The following is a 27,569-nucleotide window of genomic DNA, read 5'->3' as shown; positions in this document are numbered from 1 at the left end:
AGATAAAAAGAAACATACCAGCTGGGCAGTTATAGTGAAGCTGCAAGATACCAGGGACAATGACATTATAAAAGCAACCAGAGAAACCAGGTCACCTTAATAAAAGAAGAAGAAAAAAAGGATTAGTCTAATATAATGAATTACAGACATAAACTTCTTCTCTCATGAAGACATTCTTCCCATTAGTGCTCTGCAGTTGAAATTGGAAAGTATGACTCTTCAGAAATATCCTGAAGGATGCAGATGCAAAATCCTGAACAGAATATTAACGAACAAAATTCAACACATTAAAAGGATCATATACCAATGTAAATTGGTATGACTACTGTAGAAAACAATATGAAAGGTCCTCAAAAATTAAAAAAAGCAATACCCTAAGATCTGGTAATTGCACTATTAGGTATTTACCCAAAGAAAATAAAAATACTGATTGAAAAGATAGATGTGCCTCTATGTTTATTGTAGCATTACTTACAATAGCAAAGATAGGGAAATAACTGAAGTTTCCCTGATAGACACTAATACTATACACACACACACACACACACACAGCAGAATATTACTTGGCCATAAAAAAGAATGAGATCTTGCCATTTGTGACAAGGTGGCTGGACCCAGAGAGTATTATGCTAAGCAAAATAAGCCAAACAGAGAATAATAAATAATATAACATTTCACTTGTATGTGAAATCTAAAAAACAAATGAACAAACAAAAACAAACAAAATCATAAATACTGAGAACAAACTGGTAGTTGCCTGAGGGGACTGGTGGGGGTTGGATGATGGGCAAAGTAGGTGAAGGGCATAGAGGTTAAAAAAAAAAATTCCTACATCAGGATCAAATGAGATTCATTCCAGGGGTGCAAGGATGATTCAATATGTGCAAATCTGTCAGTGTGATTAACAAAGGGTAAAAATTATATGATCATCTACGATACCTGGATGACTCAGTCAGTTAAGAAGCTGGCCCTTGATTTAGGCTCGGGTCATGATCTCAGGGTCTTGAGATCAAGCCCCATGTTGGGACTGGTGCTAGGCATGGAGTCTCCTTAAGATTCTCTCTCTCCCTCTCCTCCTGCCCCTCCCCAACTCACAATTGCGCTGTCTCTCTTTTTTTTCTCCCTCTTTAAAATATTTTTTTTTTAAAAATCATATGATCATCTCCATAGATGCTGAAGAAGCATTTGGCAAAATCCAGTACCTATTTATGATAAAAATTCTCAGCAAAGCAGGTATAGAGGGAATGTATCTAAACATAATAAAGGCCGTCTATGGTAAGACCAGGCCAATACCATACTCAATCGTGAAAAAGCTGAAAGCTTTTTCTCTAAAATCAGGAATAAGACAAGAATGTCCGTTCTTGCCACTTTTATTCAACATAGTATTAGAAATCCTAACCAGAGCAATTAGGCAAGAAAAAAGACCTCTAAAAGGAAGAATTAAAGCTGTCACTATTGGCAAGGTCCATGAGATATATATATCTATATCTATACCTATAGATATAGATATATCCTTAAAGACTTCATCAAAAACTGTTAGAATAAACAAGTCTAGTATAGTTGTAGGATATAAAACCGATACACAAAAATATATTGCATTTCTTTTTTTTTTTTTAATTTTTTTATTTTTTTCAGCATAACAGTATTCATTATTTTTGCACCACACCCAGTGCTCCATGCAATCCGTGCCCTCTACAATACCCACCACCTGGTGCCCCCAACCTCCCACCCCCCACCCCTTCAAAATTCTCAGATCGTTTTTCAGAGTCCATAGTCTCTCATGGTTCACCTCCCCTTCCAGTTTCCCTCAACTCCCTTCTCCTCTCCATCTCCCCTTGTCCTCCATGCTATTTGTTATGCTCCACAAATAAGTGAAACCATATGATAATTGACTCTCTCTGCTTGTCTTATTTCACTCAGTATAATCTCTTCCAGTCCCGTCCATGTTGCTACAAAACTTGGGGATTCATCCTTTCTTTCTTTTTTTTTTTTTTTTTTTACAGCTTTATAAACATATATTTTTATCCCCAGGGGTACAGGTCTGCGAATCGCCAGGTTTACACACTTCACAACACTCACCATAGCACATACCCTCCCCGATATCCATAACCCCACCCCCTCTCCCAACCCCCTTATATTGCATTTCTTAACACTAATGAATTACCAGATGCATTGAGAAAACAATCCCATTTATAGTTACATGAAAAAGGATGAAATATCTTAGCAGAACGCATAAACCATCATTGCCATGAATGAATCCCTATTTTATACACCTGAAACTAATGTAACATTGTATGTCAACTATACTAAGAAAAACCACATTAATTTTGACAAAAACTAAAATTTTGGTAACAAGAGAAAAAAGTATAAAATACCTAAGGAAAAATTTAATCAAGGAGCTCAGAGACCTGAAAATTATCAGATGTTAATGAAGGAAGTTGAAGAAGATGCCAATAAGTGGAAAGGTAATCCATGCTCATGGATTGGAAAAACTGTTAAAATTTCCATACTATCCAAAGCAATATAAAGATTCAGTATAATCCCTGTGAAAATTCCACAGAAATAGAACAAATAATCCTAAAATGTTATGAAACTACCAAAGACCCAAGTAGCCAAAGCAATGTTGAGAAAGAAGAACATAGTGGTATCACACTCCCTGATTTTCAAAGTACATTACAAAGGTATAATGATAAAAACAGTATGGTATTGCCATAAAAACAGACACATATATCAATGAAACAGAATAAGGAGCCCAGAGATAAACCCTCACATATATAGTCAGACAAAAGAACCAAGAATATACAAAGGGGAATGGACAGGCTGTTCAATAAATTGTACAGTTGAACCACTGTCTTATACTGTACATAAAAATTAACTCAAAATGGATTAAAGACTTAAATTTGTGACCTGAAACCATAAAACTCCTAGAGAAAGACGTAGGCAGTAAGCTCCTTGACATAGGACTTGGCGACGATATTTAGAATCTCGACACCAAAAGCAAAAACAAGAGAAACAAAAATAAACAAGTGGGACTACATCAGACTAAAAACTTTATACATGGCAAAGGAAACCATCAACAAAATGAAAAGGCAACCTACTGAATGGGAGTGTATTTGCAGATCATATACCTGATAAGGAGCTAATATCCAAAATATACAAAGAACTCATACAACTCAATAGCTAAAAAAAAAAAAAAAAAAAAAACGTGACTGAAAAATGGGCAGAAGATCTGAATAGACATGTTTTCCAAACAACACAACGGATGGCCAACAGGCACACGAGAAGATGTTTAACGTGACTAATCATCAGGGAAATAAAAATCAGAACCTCAATGAGCTACTACCTCACACTTTTTAGAATGACTGGTATCAAAAAGACAAGAGACAACAAGTGCTGGTGAGGATGTGGAGAAAAGGGAACCATCGTGCACTGTTGGTGGCAATGTAAATTGTGGCGGCCGCTGCAGAAAACCATATGGAGGGTCCTCAGAAAATTAAAAATAGAACCTACAGTCCGGCAATTCTACTTCCAGGGAGCCAACGAAAATGAAAACACTAAATGGAAGAAATATATACAGCCCCTTATGCTGATTGCAGCATCATTTACAAGAACCAAAGCATGGCAACAATCTATGTGTACATATGCAATATGACTGAGCCATCAGAAGGAATGAAATCTTACCATTCATGACAGCATGGGTGGGCCTCACTGTGGAATAAGTTGGAGAGAGACAAATACCATCTGATCTTTCTTCCGTGTGGAATCTAAAACAAAACAGAAAAACCCAAGCACATAGATACAGTAAACAGATTTGTGATTGCAAGAGGCAGGGGTGGAGGGTGGGAGAAAGGGGTGAACCACCTTTTTTTCCCTTTTTTCTTTCATTTTTATTTAAAAATTTTAAATACTTTTTTAAGAAATCAGAGGCATGGGAAACCGTTCTTTTTAGGCTGTCCCGTTAGGTTGAAGATGTTAAATTTTTCTTGGCAGTGAAAAAAGTACACGTTGTATATGTTGATCTTTACCGAGTGTCTGACTGTGTCTTTATAGTAATCCTTGTAAGTAGGCAACAGTGTGGTTATCTGATATTAATGGGACTCTGTCAAGGCTGCAATTATTCAGTTTAAGTCTTTCCTCGTGACACGTTTATTGACTTAAGTGCTTGAATGTATTCTCCGATGTTAGCTGAAGTCTGCAACTTTTTCCACTGGAAGACATGTATATAGTTGGGCTACCAAGCATCTTCCCAACCTAGAGTGATGGTGACATCTGTATTTGGTTATGAAAGTGGTTCTAAAATGTTTTAAAAAATAGAAAATTACTTGGTGAACCCTTGATACTAACAATGATATGCAGACACTAAGTGCTGGTCCTACAGCTCTTTCCAGTATGTGTGCTGGGTCTAGTCTTAAAAAGTCTTTGAAGGGGGCACCTGGGTGGCTCAGTGGGTTAAGCCTCTGCCTTTAGCTTGGGTCATGATCCCAGGGTCCTGGGATTGAGCCCCACATCAGGCTCTCTGCGCAGCGGGGAGCCTGCTTCCTCCTCCTCTCTCTCTCTGCCTGCCTCTCGGCCTACTTGTGATCTCTATCTGTCAAATAAATAAATGAAATCTTTAAAAAAAAAAGTCTTTGAATTAAAAGGGTAGCTCAAAGGATTTCCTTTGCAGGGACAGAGCAGTTCTTTGTCTGGATTGTGGTGGTGGTTATAGGAATCAATCTATACCTGTGACAGAAGGTCACAGAATTATGTATGCACACACATACACACCAGAAAATGCATGTAGAAATTGGTGAACTCCAAGGTGGATCTCTAGTCTAGGTAAGTTATTGTATCAACATCCATTTCCTGGTTTTGGTATTGTTACTCAGTTATGGAAGATGTTGCATGGGATCTCCCTACTGTTTGTTTTTTTTTCTGGTATTTTTGCAACTTCTTGTGAGTCTATCATTATTTAAAATAAAAATGAAAGTTTAGCAAAGTCAGTTGAGAAAAAAAATGACAGCCAGGAAAATAGATTCTTCTTGATATTTGTGATCTTAATAAAACTAATAGAAATGAGTACTTGGAAATAATTGGTGCACCCCAGAGGGTCAAGTCTGTTATCTCATTGTGTTTAACAAGTGAGCTGAATGTTTGCAATATTAAAGTCAGAAGGCCACTGTTGTTATAGACCTTGAAAGACTAGCCAGAACTGTCCTTGTTGCCTAAAATTAAATAAACTTGTACCATAGCATAAAAAAATTGTTTACAGTAGTCAAGGGAATGGCAAGGGTTTTTGTTTTGTTTTGTTTTAAAAGAGTTCCAAGTTTTTCAACTTTGGTGTATGATGAAGTAGAGGCATGAAACATTTAAAAAACATAGAATTTATTGTCAATGAATGTAATTTTGCCCAAATGAAGCCATTCTGAATTAACCATTGAGTGAGTCCAGTTAATGAGAAAGTAATGAATATGTGACTAAACCTATTATAGGAAGATTGTTCTATGCTTTTCCCGCTCACTCCCCCCCTCTTTCTTCTCTCTTTTACATTTTCACTTATAACAGGCTTTTATCTTTATTTTTCTCTGGACAACTTTAGTTGAAATAGTTCAGACTGAGCAGGACACTATTCAGAAAATATATTAAAATATCAATATTACAGTGTCTTGAGAACTATCTATCTCCTTATTTGTAATAAGTAATAAAAAGTTCTTTCAATGTTACAGAAAAGGAAAAATATCAATATTACAATCAAATTAAGCAATAATGAGGAAAAAAGTTGACCTCCAGTAAGACAAATCAAGAAAAAGGGAATTCACAAGTAATATTAGAATGAAAAAGCTGTAGTTAGAGCAGAGATCAAATAATAAGAGAATACTTTGAAAAATTTCATGGCAGTAAATTGGATAAATTCTGCCCCAATTGACAAACCTCTAGAAAATGCATAATGTCTTAAAAAGAAGTAGATAACTTGAATATTTCTCTATATTGAAAGGAAAATGAATGAGTAAAAAAATTTTCCCCAAAGGAAAACACCAGGATTAGGTGATTTTACAGGTTAGGTTCTCCAGCTTTTGAAGGAAGAGATCCTTCCCTGAGAAGAAAGAGAGCAACCTCCAACTTACTTCAAGAGCAAATATAACTTGAAATTGAACAACACTGTTATGAGCGGAATCCATCAACAGTGTCGCTTCTGAACACAAATGCAAAAATTCCAAACCCCAAATTCGAAAGGTGATGGAAAAAATAATGTGAGACCTTTGAGGTCAGTGTTATAGACTGTGAGTGTCCCCTAAAATTCATACAGATAAAACTAATCCCTAATGAGAGGGTATCAGGAGGTGGGGTCTTGGGTGGTAATTAGGTCTAGAGGAGGTCATGGGGGTGGAGCCCCCATGATGGGATTAGCGTCCTTACAGGAAGAGGAAGTGATGGACGCTCACACCATCTCTCTCTGCATGCACAGACCAAGGAAGGCTAAGTGAGGAGCTAGCTGGGAAGAGGGCCCTCAGCAAGCACTCAACCATGCTGGCATCCTAATCCCAGACTTGTAGCCACCAGAGCTAGGAGACGTAAGTGTTTGCTGTTTCAGCCTCCAGTCTATTGTATTTTTGTTACAGCAGCTCGAACTCACTGAGACAGTTAAGGAAACAGTCTGCTAAATATTCTTATTAGTTTCAAGAATTTGGAATAGATTTCTTCCTTTACTATTATTTAATCTTAACAATACTGAACTGGACTCCAAGACTGAAAATGAGCATCTTTGCCTTCTTCCTGATTTTTAAAGGAAATGGTTTGAGAGTGTCACCCTTAAGAATGTTGTTAGCTGTAGGTTTTTTTAGATGGACACCTGATCAGATTAGTGGAGTTCTTTTGGTTCCTGGTTTGCTCGTTTGGAAAGACTTAGGAGACAGAACAACCAAGTATAATGAGTGGGTCCCGTTTGGCTCCTGACTCCAATAAACCAAAAACAGAAAGACCGTTTTTTTGAGGTATTCAAAGAAATTTGATTATGGATTGGGTATGAGAGAACAACAACAAATTATTTCAACTTAGGTGTGGTCGTGCATTGTGATAGTGTAAGAAAATGTCCGTTTTTAGTGGTTATTTTTTGTGTGTGGTAAAATATGCCTGATATAAAATTTCCCAGTTTAGCCATTTTCAAGTGTATGAGTTCTTCAGCATTAAATGCTTTCACAGTGTTGTGCAACCATCACCACCGTCCATCTCCAGAACATTTTCATCTTCCCAAGGTGAAACTCTCTTCCCTGTTGAACACTAACTCCCTGTCCCTCCAACCCAGCCCCTGGAAACCACCCTCTACTTTCTGTCTCTATGAATTTGACTCCTTGGGTACTGCCTATAAGGACATACAGTATTTGTCTTTTTCTGACTGCCTTGTTTTACCTTGCACGATGTCCTCAAGGTTTATCCGTGTTGTGGCCTGTATCAGAATTTCCTTTCTTTTTAAAAGCTAACTAATATTTCATTGTATATATCTACCGCATTGTTTATCCATTCATCCGTCAATAACACTTCCATGGCCTCTACTCTTTGGCTACTAGGACTACTGCTAAGAACATGGGCGTGCGAATATCTGTTCAAGTCCTTGTTTTCAGTTTTTTCGGATACCCATATATATGTAAAAGTGGGATTGCTGGACCATATGGTGATTCTGTGTTTGAGGAATTGTGAAACTTTTCTACAGCAGCTGCACCATTTCACGTTCCCACCAGCAATGCATAAGGAAGGGTTCTTCTTTCTCCACATCCTTGCCAAGGCTTGTTGAGAAAGTGTCCACGTTTTTAATGGGTTTATATGAGATAGAGCTGAAGAAGAATCATTAGTCACTCATTGCCTACAGAGCAGCCATGCCCCACCCATGGGACTTGAGGTCCCCACCCCCCCAGCTGACAGGCAGTATGACCATCTGCTTGGGCAGCCTTTAGTCTTAGCTGTGACCATGCCTATGTTTTCCATGTGTGCCTATAAAATTTCCATTACGTCTCTAAAAGACTTTAAGGGAAAAAAGGAAAACACTCTGATTCCGTGATATGTACATATGTAGTAAAACTGTTAGTTTTTAAAAGGCAAGAAATGCTAGACATTATTCATGATTCTAGAGACCTTTCAGGCAGGGGTGGGGGATGTCACCATAGTATTGGTCATGTTCTGGTTTTTAAGGTGGTGCTGATTTCCTCAGTTCCTTATTTTTTTTTAAAGATTTTTTTTTTGTAAGTTCATCACTTTAGTAATAATTCTTTTGCTGTTTACTATTTTTAAATTTAATTTTATTTTTAATAAACATATATTTTTATCCCCAGGGGTACAGGTCTGTGAATCGCCAGGTTTACACACTTCACAGCACTCACCATAGCACATACCCTCCCCAATGTCCATAACCCCACCCCCCTCCCAAACCCCTCCCCCCATCAACCCTCAGTTTGTTTTGTGAGATTAAGAGTCACTTATGGTTTGTCTCCCTCCCAATCCCATCTTGTTTCATTTACTCTTCTCCTACCCCCTTAACCCCCCATGTTGCATCTCCTCTCCCTCATATCAGGGAGATCATATGATAGTTGTCTTTCTCCGATTGACTTATTTCGCTAAGTACGATACCCTCTAGTTCCATCCACTTCGTTGCAAATGGCAAGATTTCATTTCTTTTGATGGCTGCATAGTATTCCATTGTGTATATATACCACATCTTCTTTATCCATTCATCTGTTGATGGACATCTAGGTTCTTTCCATAGTTTGGCTATTGTAGACATTGCTGCTATAAACATTCGGGTGCACGTGCCCCTTCGGATCACTACGTTTGTATCTTTAGGGTAAACACTCAGCAGTGCAATTGCTGGGTCATAGGGTAGTTCTATTTTCAACATTTTGAGGAACCTCCATGCTGTTTTCCAGAGTGGTTGCACCAGCTTGCATTCCCACCAACAGTGTAGGAGGGTTCCCCTTTCTCCGCATCCTCGCCAGCATCTGTCATTTCCTGACTTGTTAATTTTAGCCATTCTGACTGGTGTGAGGTGCTATCTCATCGTGGTTTTGAGACAGAGATCACAAGTAGGCAGAGAGACAGGGGAGTGGGGGGAGCAGGCTCCCCACCGAGCAGAGAGCCCGATGTGGGGCTTGATCCCAGGACCCTGAGATCATGACCTGAGCCAAAGGCAGAGGCTTTAACCCACTGAGCCACCCAGGTGCCCCTCCTCAGTTCCTTGTTATGATGCCTCATTACCTCCATAAACTGCATATATCCTTTTGTATATTTAGTATTACATAACTTACATTTTTAATCCTCAACTAGTAACTTTTATTCCTTAGGACTGTGGTTCCTACTTGTTGGTCAAAGGTCCAGGGCTGGTCTGAAATTTCAGCTGGTATGGTCAAAGGCAAAAAGAAAGGATAGAGTGAGTTGTATAAAGCTAAACATATTTGATTTCAAGGATTGTATATGTTCTTCAATTACATCCTATTTTATTTGGTGTTAAGAGAACCTTCAGAAATGAGCATAGAGTTAAAATGATGCAGTTTGTTGTCTTGTTCTATTGTCTTAGCAAATGGCAAACAGAAAAAGTAGACGACCTTGTGTAGGGTCATTACCATTGAAAAATATTTTCTCTGGTCCTTGAAATGAAAAATTCCAGGAATTATTGCCTCAGAGAACACAGAACTGTATTCATGAGACAAACACCAAGGCTGGTAATACTCATGGTAGTGATTTCACTTGCTACCTTTTACACAGAATCCATCTCTTCAACTTAAACAGGTAATTTAGAGGAACCATTGATCGGCCCTATCTAAAGGCTCTTAAATAAATTTGAATTACTCAGCAGAGGCATACTCTAAGTCAGTAGGGCTAGAGTCTCAAACATCAGCTGATGATCACAATTAACATCTGAGTACATACTCTACCATTGACTATTTCATAGAGATTTTCTCCCCTGAATCCTCAGAATTACGATTATTGCCATTTAACTGATAACCGAGACTTTGGGTAATGTCTTGCTCAGCATCACAGAAGCCAGGAAAAGGGGAGCTAGAATTCAGAACCAGTTTGACAGCATGACACTTCATTGATGCTTGTTTTTAGTACCTAATTGGCTACCACGTGTTGGCCCCACCAGTGAAAAGCTAAAATGCTAAGGGCTGCAAAATAGGTCCTGAGTGTTGAATTCAGAACTCAGCCCAGTCCCTTTCAGTACCACTCATATTTTTGAATTGTCTTGAGATTAAAAGAGTCCAGAATCCTAGAGCTTGAAGTCGGGGGATGCAGAGTTCACTGGAAACATTACAGTTTTACCACTGAGGTCTTTAAATGCACACGTAGGCAGTTACCTAATGGCATTTCTTTCTTGTGTCCCTATGAGACATCAGCAAATACATGATATAAATTCAGTTGGAGGCAAAAGACTTTGGGGGAGAAAGGAGTTCCAGGCAAACTCCAGTGCACGGTGGCTGAGGCATTGTGAGGAAGAAGGAAGAAGATGGTATAGCTTCTGGCCAAGGGGCATAAACAGAAGTTCGGAAGTGGAGTGAAGGGTGTTTTTTTTTTAATTTTTTGTTTTTCAGTTTTTCTTAAATTAACATATAATGTATTATTAGCCCCAGGGGTACAGGTCTGTGAATCATCAGGCTTATACACTTCACAGCACTCACCATAGCACATACCCTCCCCAATGTCCATAACCCAACCACCCTCTCCCTATCCCCCTCCTCCCGGCACCCTCAGTTTGTTTTGTGAGATTAAGAGTCTCTTATGGGGGGGGGGGCGCGCCTGGGTGGCTCAGAGGGTTAAGCCGCTGCCTTCGGCTCAGGTCATGATCTCAGGGTCCTGGGATCGAGTCCCGCATCGGGCTCTCTGCTCAGCAGGGAGCCTGCTTCCCTCTCTCTCTCTCTCTGCCTGCCTCTCTGTCTACTTGTGATCTCTTTTTTTTTTTTTTTTTTTAACAAGGCAGCACCTTGAGAGGGAGCCTGCTGTGTGGACAATGTTCATTATTTTACAAAGTTCCAGTTCACACTGAATTAAAATCACCCCCCCTGGTTTACATTTCATATTTCTTCCATGCAATTGTAAATACGTTTTTTTTTTAAGATTTTATTTATTTATTTGACAGACAGAGATCACAGGCAGGCAGAGAGGCAGGCAGAGAGAGGAAGGGAAGCAGGCTCCCTACTGAGCAGAGAGCCCGATGTGGGACTCGATCCCAGGACCCTGAGATCATGACCTGAGCTGAAGGCAGAGGCTTTAACCCGCTGAGCCACCCATTTGCTCATGAGATTTCACTGTGGTTGCCATAAATAAATAAAATCTTTAAAAAGAAAAAAAAAAAAGAGTCTCTTATGGTTTGTCTCCCTCCCAATCAGGAGTGAAGTTTTTGAGTGAGAGAGCTTAAAACGAGGTGGGGGGGGGGGTGGGCAGTCAGGCTCCTTAATCGCCTAAGAGATAAAGGAAAGGCAAAAGAAAATTCAGAATGCTTCCAGACAATGTTTTCTCAGTGGAGGAGAAGTGGGAAAATGCTCATATAAGGCAGTGCATTCTAATCCATATTGTAGTAATGTGAAGGCTTTGAACTATGCTCCTATTTTCTCATTTTTAGATTCTTTATCTCTTCATGTTTGTCTGTGAGCATTTGCCAGGGCTCCTCCTTGGTCATACATACTGCCTCCCAGCATTTCAAAATCCTTATGAACTGTGTGCAGCTTTCCCCGCTTCCTAGCAAGATGAGACTTCCCCTTCTCTTTCTCTTATCCTCTCCTGTCCTCCTTTTTCTTCTTGTATCAGTTGCCTATTATTGTGTAACAAATCACCCCAAATCACAGGGGCTTTAAAACAGTGTGTTGTCATCTCCCACAGCCTTGGGAAATGACTACACTCAATTGGGTGATTCTGACACAAGGTCTCGCGTGCAGCTGTAGTCAGATGCCAGCGGGGGTTGGAGTCCTCCAGCATCTCCACTGGAGTGGGCATCTAAGACGACATCTTAGCTAAAGGTGTGGTGCTTCAGCTGAAGTGGTCAGAGGCTGACTGGACTCTTCCCTCTCTCCCTTCATCTGTCTCTTCATGTACCATACAGCATTGCTACGTGGTTAGCTTGGGCTTCCTCACAGCATGGAGGTTCAGAGTAGTTGGACTTCTTCCATGGTAACCATCTTTCCCCCAGATAAGCATTCCAAGAAACCTAAGTGGAAGGAAGTTCAAAGCTTGGAAGTCACTGAGCACTACTGTTGCTTGGTTGATTGGTCAAGAGAAGGTCACAGAGCCCACCTCAGGGGAGGGGGGTACCACCCAACAGTATGAATACAGGGAGGTGTGGTGATGATGATGCACTTCTCTACAACTAACTACTGCATTTCCAATTTATTGAAATTTCTGTTTACTTCTTATGACCAAAATGTCTTAAGTCACTGTCTTATATCCTGAGTCACAGCCGTGATTTATGATTCCTTCTTTGTAGTTGTCATTTATATTCATAGCAATTGAAAGACTTCCTTGAGGAATTCTTATGGATTCTTTTGAATGAATCTTAATGTATTTTTATTTATTGATATTAAAATTTAAGTACCCCAAAGGCCCTAAGGAAAAGCTATGTGACTTTTTTTCTTTTCTTCTTTTTTTTTTAATCTCTTTGGGAAATCCGATTTGATTCACTTTTTAACCACTGATGATAACATATCACACTTAAAGGGAGATCAGTCTTAGGGAAAAGCGATACACCCTCATGTGTGGGTGTCCTTCAGTGAACTCGCCAGCAAGATTGCTTTTCATGCTTAGCCATTAATTAGAAAACCTGTTCTTTTGTTGGGACTGAACCATGGTTTACTTTCTGGTCAGACTTTTTTTTTTTTTTTTTTTTACTTTATCAAGCTCTTACACAAGTCAAAGCTTATTTTTTTTTTTTTTACAACCCTCACGCCAAAAAGAGATAACTTGAATCTAAAAGATTTAGCGTAGTCCCATGGCAGTTTCAGAAATTCTTTATTTAAAACCTCCTATGTATAGATGGCTTAACTTTCCTCAGCTTCTGCAAATGCCATTGAGGCCTTATGTTCTTGTAAAGAGTTATTGGCTTTTTTTCTTTTTTAAAGAAACTAAATCTCCAAAGCTTTTCTCTAGTGATTATGGAGAACAACATAAGTGGGAGAAAAAAGGGCAGTTGGAGGTAGCAAATAATTTGATTTTTTTTTTTCCTCCCCCTACCCACAGCCCTGGGAACACTCTGCCATGAAGGATTAATTTGCTCATGAGATTTCACTGTGGTTGCCATTAAGAAAAAAACTAACAGGAACAGTAGGGCAGAAGTGTTTCCAAACCCTGGAGAAAAGAGTCAAGGATTTATGGTGGGAAGCAGAGCAGTCCTTTTTCTCTTTTACAGCGTTTATGAGGGAAGCTCTGAGGTTGATACCGCTTGTCTCACATAGGACTTGACATAGACCGTTGGAAGCCCGACTCTGAGAAATGGTCATTAGTGGGTGTAGTTTTCCATAGTGTGTCTTTGCGCAGGGGAAAGAGTTCATTAAAAAAAGGAAAAGATTTCAGACTCCATTCTTGCCCAGTTTTTAGAAAAGCATTAGAAAAAATAGCAAGGTAGACTGTTGGTCATTCGCTTCCACGTGTCTGTCCTCACAGTTGGGTTCTGCGATTGAGTGGAGGGGCCCCGGCCTCTGAGCCCGGCAGCCCTCCCTTTGTTCTGGGAGAAGGAGGGCAGTGTACTCGGGTGAAAGCGGCATTTTCTCTGAAGCTTTACCCTAAACTCCTCCACAAACCTTTCTACTGAACAGCAGGCAAAATACGAGGACTCTTGGACCTTTCGGGCTGAGGCCGATGCGTAGCTCATTCCCTTCCCACCTGAGACCCCCCTCCCAGAGCTTGGCTCAGGAGCACCCTTGGTCATGCCAACTGCTTGATGGGGGGAGATGACCTAACCTGAGGGGGCCAGGCAGCAGGAAGGAAAGGGGGGGCCACAAAGGGGTCACCGGGGCCAAGATCGCCAGGGACGTTCTTATTTATCCTTTCCTCCATTCTCACCACTGCCTTGGGAAGCCCTGTTAATTCCTGCCTCCGAAGGTGAGGAAAACCGAAGCCAAGAGTTTACATAATTTGCTTTCATGCAGCTGACTTCAACCAAGTATGTGAGGTATTTCAACCAAATAAAACCTAAGAATTTTATTTAATCCTTGGGTAAAATGAGGGATTTTAATCTCAGCCCGTCTGACAGCCCAGCCACTGTTGGTCCTTGCCCTCCTCCCCCAATCCCTTTCCTAAGCCATTGGTAACCGGTAAAATCCACTTATGAATGGAAATGGGGCAGCTTTCTTGAGGTGAGCCTGTGGCACTTAGTCCAGTAACAATAGTTGTCACTCTCTCTTGTTTAATCTTATAGTGGAGTACGAGAAGGAGTTCTCCCCTGGCCAGCGACACCACAAAGAGTTCAAGTTCAACTTATCCCAGATTCCTGAGGGTGAGGCGGTGACGGCTGCAGAATTCCGCATCTACAAGGACTGTGTTGTGGGGAGTTTTAAAAACCAAACTTTTCTTATCAGCATTTATCAAGTCTTGCAGGAGCATCAGCACAGGTATGAAGGCTCAAGGAACCCCAACGGGTGGGGCTGGCCCCCATTTCTCACCCTGCCATCATCTAACCCCGAGTATGTCTGTGGAAGGACGTTTGGAGGTCAGGGGCATCGTGTGAACATGATGAGGGATGTGCTCTGAATGGTAGTGTTCAGCCAGCCAGACGACTTTTTTGTTACTAAAATGAAGATTTTCCAAATAGTTTTCCTCTCCTGAGCAAAGCCAATGGACAGTATCCACTCAACATCCTTTGTGATCAGAGAACATATGCCTTATTGGGGACAAAACATTTCCCACCATGGCTCAGTGCCTGCTTTGAATGATGGGTGAGGGGAGCAAAAATAAACTCATACACGAGTGTCATGTAAAGATGCTTACAAATGATACTAATTCAAGTTATTAGAAAGCTGTGTGTTTGCATATAATATATACACATACATGATCGTGTGTGTGTGTGTGTGTGTGTGTGTGTGTCTCTCGAATGTATCTCTTCTCATTTGGATACAAGGAAACAATATCCTTCCCCATTGTGTCTGGAACAGTCTTGCCTTTGGAAATGAGGACAGACTGTTTTTACAAAAGAACTTCAACAGAGTATGCTCTTGGGGCTGTCTACCAATAAAGAAAAACTTCCACGGAGGGATTTCTGGAGGAATAGAAGGGCCAAGGGAAGAACTATGGCAGCAGCTAGTTCGATCCTGTAGCACTCAGAAAGCAAGGCAGTGACCTTGACTTGTGCTTCGTATCTGGGGGTCAGCTCAGTGTTTGGGCGGGAACTAGCACCACTGCACTCTCAGTGTGCATGACGCAGCAGGTGGTGAGAGAGCCTGGCAATTACATGAGAAATAGGCTGATAACAATTAAAGGAAGAGAGCGCAGACAAACTCTGCAAGGGATTTGCCAGCTTTGGTTTCATGTACCACATCCGATTCTTGCTTTTGATCTTGGAAATCTGTTGACTTCCCAAGAATGTCCAAAGGTTGAGGAATGACTTTGGTTTCTCCTGGACTTAGGGATCTGTGTGTGGCTCTGTCACAAACAGGCACACTAAAATAATAACAAACATTAACTTGCCCCATAAAGGGCTTATTTTGAGAGCACTGCCAACGTTTGGCCCTTGCGCATGTTCGAGCGTGTAATGAGGGAAACAGAGAAGAAGCAAAGACACATGCCAGGCTTTAGGGACACGTCATGGTGTTGATTATAAGAACTGTTGGTTAGGGGCGCCTGGGTGGCTCAGTGGGTTAAGTGTCTGCCTTCAGCTCAGGTCATGATCTCAGGGTCCTGGGATCGAGCCCCGCATCGGGCTCTCTGTTCTGCGGGGAGCCTGCTTCCCCTTCTCTCTCTGCCTGCCTCTCTGCCTACTTGTGATCTCCGTCTGTCAAATAAATAAAATCTTTAAAAAAAAAAAAAAAACAACTGTTGGCTGTATGTGAGTTCTTAGTAGGGCCAGTTAAAGTAAAATATAGCCACTGTGATATCTATAACTAACATTTCAGAATGAAGGGAAGGTTTTTCTGATGTCTGATTTTCACCCCTAAACAAAAGTATCATCAATGACTTAACCATCGAGGGCCTCTTTTGAAATAATAAATTAATCACTGATAGATTTTTGTCTTATTATTTCAGAGAGAACTGATAGTGGTGATTCGTTGGGCCTGCTCTAGCCATTGATTTTCAATCTGCCTAATTATCTGTCCACTGTATCTGGTAAAAATAACCGACTAGTACCTTTCCGGCTCAGACATCGGTTTGGAATACATGGTTTTCTCTGTTCTTCAGGAAAGGTTTTTTAAAGTGAAAACACTAGATTAGGATTTTTTTAAACTATGGGATTTTTCAAAATTATTATTATTTAAAAAATAGAGTGAGCAGACTGTTTGTAAGGTTTATATTGAACTCCGGCCAAAACCGAACAGCTGCCTTGCGCTTGAGACGGTGGTGTCATACTTTCTGGAGGCCAGCAGTGAGTTCGGAAAACAAAATCCCAAACAGTCCCAACCTTTGATGACTCTGTCAAAGCAGAGTTGTCATTTCCCTGCCTTCTAGGACAGAAGTATCTGGCCACTGGATGTGTTGAACTTTTGTGCATAGGAAAGGGGAAATACGAGGAGGATTGGGAGAATTTCATGCTTTTAAAGGGCTCCAGGTTGGCCAACAGGAGATTTTCTTTTCTTATCAGTGGGCGAGGAGCCCAGGCCTCCTGCTGTGCCCTGAAGTTCTTCCAGGGGCCTCCAGATTTAACTGCAGGACTCCTTCTGGGCAAGGTTTGATCTCCCCATCTGTACCGTCTTGGGGTGTCCTGGCTAAAAACGATCCTCCCAGCTTGGGAAGAAACTCACTTGTCTAATCTATGTGTGAGTGAAATTTGTAGTATTTGATGGATTAACTTAATGTAACCAAAGTTTGTTTTACAAAAATCGTTGGCCTCCTTGAAAAAAAAAAAAAAAAAAAACACAAAAAGGCAGGTTTTGCGATGCTGCATCGTACCTCAGCTGAGGCAGAAGTTAGGTGTTGGGCCTCTTGATAGTAAAGCAGCTAAGAAGCCTGACCCAGGGGATGGTGAGAAAAGATTCTTGGAAGATTGGCCATAGCTATGAATCCTGAGAAACATATTCCTCTTAACTGATATGAAATCACCAGGCCAGGTAAATTCAAAAAGTGACTACTTGAATAGCTGGTGCTTTGAGTCAGAACAGGGGAACATTGGATACTTCAGTCAAAACCTGAGAATAAGCCCTGAGATAAGACTAAATCGTGAAAAGATCTGGAGCACCCCAGTGAGCAGAGCTGGGTCGGCAACCTGACAGCACATGCAGTTAAATCAGAGTAGCAAAGGGAGTTAATATCTGGTGTTATAAATCATTGTTTTTATGAGGACACGGGTAGAAATTGGCATCTGCAGAACCCTTAGAGTTTGGGAAGAGTCTTCTGACATCTTCCCTGGCTAGGATTTAACCACTGACCCCGTCAGATAAGCAGGGCAGGCATGTTACCTTTTAGAGAATGAAACCTGGCACATAGGAGTTTAGCCAAGTCCAAGTGTTGTATGCTGTTTCCCAAAGGTCACCCCGATGACATGGGGTCAGTCCCAAGGTCAAGGTGAAGCACCAATAAAAGGTAAGCAATCCCCTGAGTGGACGTCCCTCATCTCCGTCTGCTTAGCTGGGATGCAGACGTGCCGAGGGTGCTTCTGTGCACATGTGCAGTGAGATGGGTCAGTTGGGGATGCAAACATGTCAGTTAGAATTCAGGCCCTGGTTCTTTGACTTACCAGGCTTTGCTTTTCTTTTTTAAAGATTTTATTTTTATTTATTTGACAGACATCACAAGTAGGTAGAGAGGCAGGCAGAGAGAGAGAGGGAGAAGCAGGCTCCCTGCTAAGCAGAGAGCCTGATGCGGGGCTCAATTCCAGGACCCTGAGATCATGACCTGAGTCAAAGGCAGAGGCTTCAACCCACTGAGCCACCCAGGCGCCCCTTACCAGGCTTTTCTATTATTGATCTATTGAGCAAGCATTTACCTATTGTCCGCTTTTCTGGAGGAAGGGTATGGACAAGAAAAAGACTAGAAGAAAATGTATGCGAAAGCATTTGTACTTATTCCAAGTGTTATCTGTTTGTCCATTGACTTTACTCTTTTCTCCCCAAATTCCTACACACTGAGCTGTCTGCAGCTTGGAGTAGAAAGGCTGCTCTAAATACCTTCGACCTGTATTTATGGTGGTAGCACGTTGCTTTCAGAACATGTACTCATGATCTTTACCTTTATAGCTCCTTTCAGATTAATAGTGCAATTTTGAGGCCTTTCAAGAATATCATTTTCATCTACATTTCTTGTTTGGTTAAAAACACTTTTACTGTTTCTTAATTGAATTTTGTATAATTAGAAGTCAAAGTCAAACAGCTTCTCTTGAAAGCCAGCCAGAAATGTTGTTGGTGTCTGAAAGATGGCCCTATTTGATACATGAATTAGCCCACTTACTTCTGCTAGTTTCGAAATTCCATTTTCTACCCTGTATGTTTTGGCATCAGCGTGGCTGGCAGTGATGGACTGTCCTCTGTGTATAGGATAACTTTCCTTCATTCTATCATGGTGCAGTCTGTGGAAGACCTGGAGAGCGAGAATTAATTCCCAGATTTAAAACTCAGTTCCTCCTGGTGTAAACAATATCACAGCCTACTCCTCTGTTGTCAAACAGGCAAAGTTTCCTCCCTCCCTCCCTCCCTTCCTTTCTTCCTTCCTTCCTTCCTTCCTTCCATGTGTTTTATCTTAACTTTATTATCTTTAGGATGTGAAGACCTGCATCTTTGAGTCAAGGGATCAGGGCAATGCTACGTTAGAGATGGACTTTGAAACCAAGAAGGATTTCCTTGGGTCACCCAGAAGCCCTGCTAGCAGAGTCCCCGGGAGCAATCGCAGACTGAATTATTGCTACACTGAATTTTTTTTTTTTTTTAATTTGAGAGAGAGACAGTGAGAGAGAGCACGAGCGAGGAGAAGGTCAGAGAGAGAAGCAGACTCCCCGTGGAGCCGGGAGCCCAATGCGGGACTCGATCCCGGGACTCCAGGATCATGACCTGAGCCGAAGGCAGTCGTCCAACCAACTGAGCCACCCAGGCGTCCCACTACACTGAATTTTTGACAAAGTTCACCATTTCTGAACTGTTTCACAAATAGAATGTCATCGCAGAGACAGAGGATGCAGGAATAAGTGAGGGAAGGGGAATGAGGATGAATTCAGGTTTGGACATGTTCGAGACATGAGTAGATGCCCCAGAGGCAGTGGGATATGAAAGTTTTTAGCTCAGCAGGATGAGCTAACCTAGTAGATATCTGAGATCCTAAGTGAACTAGTGAAGTAGATTAAGTAGCCTCGTTCTGTAAGAATAGAAATACATAATTGACCTCGTATCTTTTATTGGAAATACTATCTTTTTTCCATGCACTTCAGTGGCTTCTTTGTCGTAAATCAGGTGGCCAAGTATGTGTGGGTCTGGTCCCAAGACCTTTATACCAATCGTATGCTCTTCATTCTCTTAGTTTTATAAGAAGGCTTCATAACTGGTGTATAAATTCTTCAAATACTGAGACTTTCTTGGCTATTTATGGCCGTTTGCATTACCACATAAATTGCAAAATCAGCATTTTAATTTCTGTAAAGAAATTTGCTGAGCTTCTGATTGGAATTACATTAAATCTAGAGACCAGTTTGGGAAGAATGGACTCTTACTAATACTAAATGTGGTATTTATTTAGGCTTTCTTTCACTTTTCTCAGTAATATTTGGTAACTTTTATGTCTTGAATATTTTTACTGGATTACTATTATTTATGGATCATTAGAATATTCTAGGTTTTGAAGATTTTTTATGTTATTATAATAGTATTTTTAGCTTCTAAAAATTTCAGTGCCTGTTTTTGTCCACGTATAGAACCTTCGGCTCAGGTCATGGTCTCAGGGTCCTGGATTGAGCCCTGCACTGGGCTCTCTGCTCAGCGGGGAGCTGCTTCCCCCTCTCTCTCTGCCTGCTTCTCTACTTGTGATATCTCTGTCAAGTTTTTAGAATTTTTAAATAAAAATTTTTAAGTAAAAAAAAAAATAGTTGATTTTTACATATTGATCTTATATCCAGCAACCTTGCACATTCACATCGTTATCCTAAAAAATTTTTGTGCAAAATTTTGGAATTTCTATCAATATAACCATGTCACCTAGAAATACCAGTTTTAGTTCTTCTTCTATAATTCTTATATATTTTTTTCTTCCTCTGTTTTTCTTGTTTTAGTGTGCTGACTGGACATTCAGTTCAATTTTGAATTTGATTCATATTTTTGTTTCAGATTGGAAATCCCTTTCAGTTGTTGAATCTAATAGGAGAAAAATTTAATATTTTACCATTAAGGATGATGTTTCTTAAAAATTTCTTGTAGATACTCTTTATTAGAATAAATAAGTTCTCTATTTCTAGCTCACTAAGAGTTTTTTAATATTAGAAATTGGTGTGGAATTTTATTTAAAAAGTTTCTGATCTTTTTCCCTGAGTGTTAATGTGATATACTATATTAAATGATTTCCAAATGGTAAAGCAACCTCCCATTCCTGGGACAAGCCTAACTTGTGATTTATTATCCTTTTTATATAAGGTTAGATTCAAGGATCATGTCTGATAATTCTGTTATCTGGATCACCTATGGGTCTGTTCCCATTATCTATTTGTTCCCTTGATTTTTCCTCATTTGGTTTTATTTATTTGCATGTCTGATAATTTTTTTAAATTAAGTTCTGGCCATGATATATGGAAAATATTTATAGATACTGCTATCTCTTTCCAGAGTGGATTTCATTTTCTTCTGGAAGGCAGACAGAATACAGGGTGATCGCCTCATTCTTTTGTTCCAGTGGGGTATTTAAAGATCTGTTAAGGATTATCTGTTTCTGGTTTTTCCTTTTCTCCTAAAGTTTAGCCCTTTGAGGGGGGGGGGGGGTCTCAGCTGAAGGTCTAGGATGTTTACCAGAGCTCCTCTTCCTTGGTGGGCTCTGAACTCTAATTTTTAAGTCACCAGCTTTGAGAAACTGCCAGAAACTCTGCTTAGCTCTTTGTCCTCTAAGCAGTTTCTTTCTGCTTGTTTTCTCAGCTTCCTACTCCATGCATGTACAGCCTAATATTTGGCAAATCTCTCAGATGGACATGTTGGAGTTCCAGGCAGCCAGGACTTGAAGAGCTAAGGTCCAATAGGAAGTGAACCCAAACTTCTGTGAGTTCACTTTTATGCAGCCCCTTTCCCCTGGGATTTTAGCCCTTCAGGTCCAAGCTTCCTGAAGCTCCAATTTTTGTTCCTAGCCAGTGATATCACTCCAAGCTGTAGGCTGCTGCTCCTTTCTGTTTGATATTCATGCATCATGCCAAGAAGGATCAAATCCCCTGAAATGAAAAGGCAATACAAAGACAATACCTCCATGTATTTTTCTTCTCTCTGTGGTCTTGACCCATCAAGTGCTGACTATCTTGGTTGCTCTAAGATGACTACAAACAGGTTTATTTTTTTAGTTGTCTTTAGTGAGAGTGTTAGTTTGATACATCGTAATCAGAAGCATATGTCTTCGAAACATAAGATTTAAAAAAATTTTTTTTTGAAATCTTTGTAGTGAGTCCCCACAAATATTGATATGTGATTCATTAATCAAATGGTGTAGCTCGGGAAACAAGACCCAAATCTGGCAGTCAATCCCGTTCCAGGATCAGAGTGAGTAATTTCCTTAGAATAGCATTTCTTGTGGATTGATCACTCAGTAAATGCTTGTGGATTTTCAGTGCTGTTTGCTGAAGTGAAGCAACATGAAGCTTTATCTTCACTGAGGTATAAGTGAGATACCTGAGACTGTGTTCTTTTTTGAAGAGAAGGGCAAATTTGAGAAAGCCAGGATGGAAGAACCTTACTATAGTTGGGACAGAGGGAAATCAGAGCCTTTTATCGCTGTGCCCAGCCACACCTGTTTCTCTTTCTGTATCTGGCTTTCCCAAGTATGATCCTCGGGGACTCCTGAAATCTTACTTGCTGATTTGATCACCTCTGGCATGCTCAGTGTGGGCCTCAGGCAGGCATTGAGCTTTTCTGTATTTGTTCCTTCGCCCCTGAAAAAAGGGGATAATACAACTGACCCACAGCTTGGGTTATGTAACTAGTTAGTTTTGTCCTTTTAGTCAAATCCTATTATACCTAGAATGATCTACCTGAAATTAAAGCAGAAAGCACAAGCAGCTACCAAACCTTATTCCTTAGCCTAAGTTCTATTCTTTGCAGTGGCATAGTGTGGAAGAGAATATCACAGGGAGGAATTAAGGTTATCATGAAGAGGTGTTTACACTCAAAAGAATGCTGCATTTGGGGGAGAAGGGGTCAGGATGTGGTAGGCAAGAAAGACTGTTGTTTGGGGACTGTTTTCCCACTTGGTAAACATGGAAGAGAAGAGAAAATCCGGCTTTATTTCTGGAAACTAAGCCTTCTGTAGTATTCATTCCCAGAAACAGATTGCTCTAGTCACGCGCGTCTTACCAGGATATCCAGCCTTGTGGGAGGCCAGCCATGGTGGTGGCTAAGATTATCTTGGGAGACATCTTTTTTTTTTTTTTTTTTTAAGTCCCAAATGATCAGCATTTTTCTGTTTTGTTTCCCCATATTGTATAGGATATGGAAATGTAGGTTTGGTGATGAAAATAAAACATAACAGTTGCACATAACATGTTGAAAATGTGACAGAAGTTCTCAGTCTGTCTTTGGTCATTAGGGCATGTCGGAGCACACCTCAGTTAAAGAGAACATTGTTTTGTTTATGTGGCCAAAGAGGTCAGGTCAGGTAGCAGGAATTTGCATAAAGGAACCCGCTTTCCCCCTCCCTCCCTGTCTTGGACACAGAGAAGCAGGCCTTCTAATAATACTGCTGCTTTGGACTTGATCTTCCTTGTGATTCTGATTATTAGTCTAACTTGATAACTCCCTGAGGGTAAGGCCAATCCATAAAACAATCAAACATTTACTTGTGGAGCATTCTACATTTGTTTTTGCACTATTTGAGGGAGAGGAACAAGAATTCCTGAGAGCAGTTAGCTTTGCACCTGAAGTCTAAAAACCAGGTGAGGGTAATACTAGTCATATTCAAGGCAGCCGGGCTGTGCTGTAGGTCTGGGGGCTCTCACAGTGTGGTTCCCAGACCATCAGCAACAGCATCACCTGGGAACCTTAGAAATGCAAATTCTCAGTCCCCATCTCGGAAACTCTGGGGGTGGGCCCAGTGATCTGTGTGCTAACAAGTCTTCCAGGGGATTCCAGCATAGGCCGAACTGGAGAACTACTGCTATGATGACGAAAGCCTTGGCAATACTGGAGCTGAGGTGCCTGGGTTCAGTTCCCTGCTCTGCACTTACCGGACTATGAGCAAGCTACTCAACCTCTTTGTTGACAGGGAAACCTCAGTTTCCCTATCTGTAAGCCTGTGACAGCATGAATGGTATTTACCCCTTATGGTGGTTGTGAGGAGTTAGCGTGATTACAAGCATCCGTGTAGGAGACACCGTGTAAGGACTAGCTAGGTTCATATTCTGTCAGCGGAATGATTTGTATTCGTTCGTTGAAGATGAAATATTCTATACAGAGCTAAGGTAACTTCAATGTTTTTTTAAGTTTTTAAATTTTTTATTAACATATAATGTACTATTAGCCCCAGGGGTACAGGTCTGTGAATCGCCAGGTTTACACACGTCACAGCATACCTTTGACACTTGAAACATCTCTTTATACCATGCTAATCCTTGGGGTGATAATTCGTTAACATCAAGTGGCATAAAATCAATGAGAGCTTAGCTAATTATATAGTAATAATGTGCCTTTGCCCTTTTTACTCAAATCTATGTGTGGTCAGCAGCGTACCCTGACTTGTGATGCTCTATTTTCAAATTTCCTATTCTTTCCTATCCTTTTAGTGGTATACATTTAAACATAATCCTTTATATATGATACATCATATAAGAAGAAAGTAAAAAGGCTTGCTTTCCTATCTAATTTTCTAAAACGATTGGCTTTTGACTTCCATTCTCTTCGAAATTTCAGTATGCTTCATTGCATGAAGTCGGGGCATCCTTTAATGAACGTTGTTCTCTATCTTAGTGTGCCCTTAACTCCGGACACCAACGGCAAAGGAATGTCCTGGAGAAATAAAGGAACAAGACCACAGACTCAACCTTATCAAATATCTCATAGGACTGCTTGCTTCAAACATATAAATTCCACTTCATCAAGAACAATTCTTTCTGAGAAAGTGGTTAGTAGTAGGCAGAGCTGCACTTTGTCAAGGGCAGTGTGACCTTAATGGATGCCATTTGACAGGGAAGACCCAAGCTGCCCACTAGGAGCTCAGATACTTCCTGCTTTTCTCCAAGGGTGAAAAGGAAAAGGATCCACTGTGTTTTTCCTGGTGCTTTCTGCCTCTCAGCCTGATGGGAGTATCACCTACAAGGGCAGGTGCTTTGGAGGCTTGTACTGGGAGGGAACCACATGGGGGGACTTTGCCCACCCACATAAGTTCTACAGGTCTTATGAGTGACTTGCTGGTCAGTCAACTCTAGCCCCAGAGTGAATTTCTGAAATTTGCTAGAAATTTCTGGATTTTCTAGAAATCTCTTATTAGACTAATTGTTAGCAACTTAATTTTCCCAAGGGAGATAACAGTAGGAGGAAACTCATGCCCTCAAGTGGGAGAACACCGAACATAAAATCGCTGTGTTCTTGAAGATAGAATGCATATTCATCCTAAAACATGAGGTTCTGTAAGTTGGTAGAGGAAAAAAATAAGCAGTAAATTCTTTCAAAGTCCTCTCTCTGGTCTCAGGATTTCCTTTCATGGTATGTTAACTTGAGCATGTCAGTCATGCCAGTAGGAAGATCCAAATAATCCAGTTGTGGTGGTCACTTGGGCCAAACCCTGAAATTATTTACCCACTGGTGTATAAAGATGTTTTAGCTGAGACCACCAGATCTTGACGTGCTTAAGTGAGATTTAGAAGGGAACATTTGTTGTTGTTTTTTGGTTTTTCGTTTTTTACATGGCAAGATCAGGTATGTCTTATTGGAGGCTGTACTTTCATAGTCAGGAGATGATGCTGGCTATACATCATGGACCCAAAGGAAACAGATGTGGGTCAGACCTGACCTGTTTCACCGACTTGCCATGAATAGTGTCACTTAAACACCTGTGCTATTGGAAGCATCGAGGGGGAGCCAATGAGGTTCCTTAAAGCTATCATTCTGTCATTCTTTTTTTTTTTTTTTTTTTTTAAGTTCCTCAGGCTGTATGAATTCATGTTGGTAGTGTTCTCAGGCTAGGCAGAGAATATTCTGCATGGGAGGAAGAGTAAAACAAGCCTGGGAAGCTCGCAGGAGTTCCCGGCCAGGTGGCCGACATATTCAGTCCCTTCCTACATGTACCTTTCACCCCCCACTTCCTACCCTGGCCTTGACAGGAGAGCCTGCAGTGATTTCCAATCGTGTGCCAGCTCTGAGTATCTTAACATGGTTCTGTATCCAGCTGATGTTGGCATCTGTGCACAGTGGATTTGATCCCTTACGTTATCCCAAGCTCTCATTTCAGGATTTCCAGCCTGTGCCCTGTGCTTTTCTGGACTCTGTTGTTTCCACAGGTGGCAGCTAAGAGTGTGGGCTCTGATTGTAGTTCTGGTCACCCCACTTAATGCCTGTGTGACCTTCCTACACCTAATCTCTGTAGGTTTCAGCTGTAGGAAAGAGACAGTAATAGGACCTGCCTCTTTGGAGTCCCCAAGGAATAGAGAGAGGTTCTTGGTGCATACTCTATACCTCTCCTTCCTTCCACGGACCCAAGCATCCTAGATTTCATAAACATCAAAATCTGAGCCTGCCTCACTGCTGGTGAGCCACAGTTTTTCATCTTTCCAGGCTCAGCGGTCAGCCAGCATTTGCATATCCCTGTGGTCTCTTGGGCACGGAGGACCAGTGTTCTCCTTGTTGCACAGCCAGGGAAGGCAATGGGGAAACAACACAGACGTCCCGGGGACCCAGCGTGACTCAGGAGCAGGCAGGAGAGAAAGCCAGGCTGCTTGCGTCCACGAGTCCCCACTCGCCCTGCGGATTTCATTCCTGCCACCTCGTGATCGGTCCTCCTCCTCCTAAGCACCTTCCCCCTTTACTCCAAGTTTGGTTTTGGATTCACATTTTCCCCTTTAATTCATGCCCTTTTCTCCTTCTCTCTGTTTCTCTCCTTTTTCGGACCAGGGACCTCGGTCCTACCCCGCACTTTCTCTTGTAATAGACTCCCGTTCCCTTTTCCATAAACCCTACCTTTTTCAAATAAAAGCTCGTTCTAGCTTTTTGTACGAGCTCTGCCACAGTCCTATGATGCACTGCATTTTTCTGCATCCTCGTGACAAGTCTTTAAGGGTTGTCCGCCAGGTGCATCCCCCAAGCTCTGTCAAGAGCGACAAGTGACCCCCTTGACGCAGGCGCAGCTTGGCTCCTTGGGATTCTCAGTGCATTTTCATTCCCGAGGGGCCCGTGCTGCCTTCGGGACCGGGGCCACTTCTCCCAGTGTCTGTGTTATTCCTGGATGAGGGTCTTCTCCGAACTTCCAGAACAGAATTTATGTCTTTTTATATCTTCACTTCAAAGCTTTGGCCTCGCAGTCCCCTCTTGCTGTTTTCCACGAACACCCCTGCCTCCCTGCTCACAGTTACCTCGGTGCCGGTGGGGGGGGCAATTTGTCAACAGGAGGTATGACACACGCACGTCGTCCAAGAGCGCTTTAAAGATGGCCAGCCTCCGTGGGGCACCCCCGCAGGCTCTGGTCAGCAGCTGAGTAAACTCCTTTTCGCTGTACCTACTGTTTTAAGCTTGGAAAAGATGATACTAGAGCTGCCTTCTAACTCCAAGCCGTGTAAACAGGAAAAATTGTTTCCCCCCAGACATCTGAGACGTTTAACTCTCACGTTTCGGCACTGGCCTCACAGATAGTTGATGGGGTAGAGATAAACTGTGTTCACTTGCCACAGGTTGTCTTTCTTCATAATCTCACACGGCAGCGTGATGGGGAAACAGAATCTGCTGGCTTCTTTTTGCTAGCTAGTTCTCTCACTAGCTTTTGACCGTAGTCACACGGTTGTAACCTCAAGTCTGTGTGAGTCCCCAGCCCTACAATGGGGATCATGATATCCGACCTGCTTTCAGGTTGTTAGAAGGAAAGCAGAGTACATGAAAGTGCTTTATAACCAATTTTTGTGGTTTTTTAAAAAAAGATTTTATTCATTTATTCATGAGAGATAGGGAAGGGGAGGTAGAGGGAGAAGTAGACTCCCCATTGAGTAGGGAGCCTGATGCAGGACTTGATTCCAGGGCCCCAGGATCACAACCTGATGCTTAACCAGCTGAGCCACCCAGGCACCCTGTACCCAGTTTCAGTACACAGTGTTTGTATTGCAATGCTCG

At 41.4% G+C, this 27,569-nt stretch overlaps 1 protein-coding gene across 1 annotated transcript in view; it reads left to right on the top strand.

Annotated features, from left to right (window-relative positions):
- BMP6 (bone morphogenetic protein 6) overlaps positions 1-27,569 on the top strand; it is a 150,204-nt gene that overhangs the window by 107,134 nt on the left and 15,501 nt on the right. Inside the window, exon 2 of the mRNA XM_047732122.1 lies at positions 14,369-14,561. Coding sequence (XP_047588078.1) covers positions 14,369-14,561 — 193 coding nt within the window. The remainder of the gene's footprint in view (positions 1-14,368; positions 14,562-27,569) is intronic.

The sequence above is a fragment of the Lutra lutra genome, chromosome 6, assembly GCF_902655055.1.
Source record: "Lutra lutra chromosome 6, mLutLut1.2, whole genome shotgun sequence".
Lineage (NCBI taxonomy): Eukaryota > Metazoa > Chordata > Mammalia > Carnivora > Mustelidae > Lutra > Lutra lutra.
The sequence above is the reverse complement of the archived record's forward strand: the minus strand, read 5'-3'. Positions and strand labels throughout refer to the sequence as shown.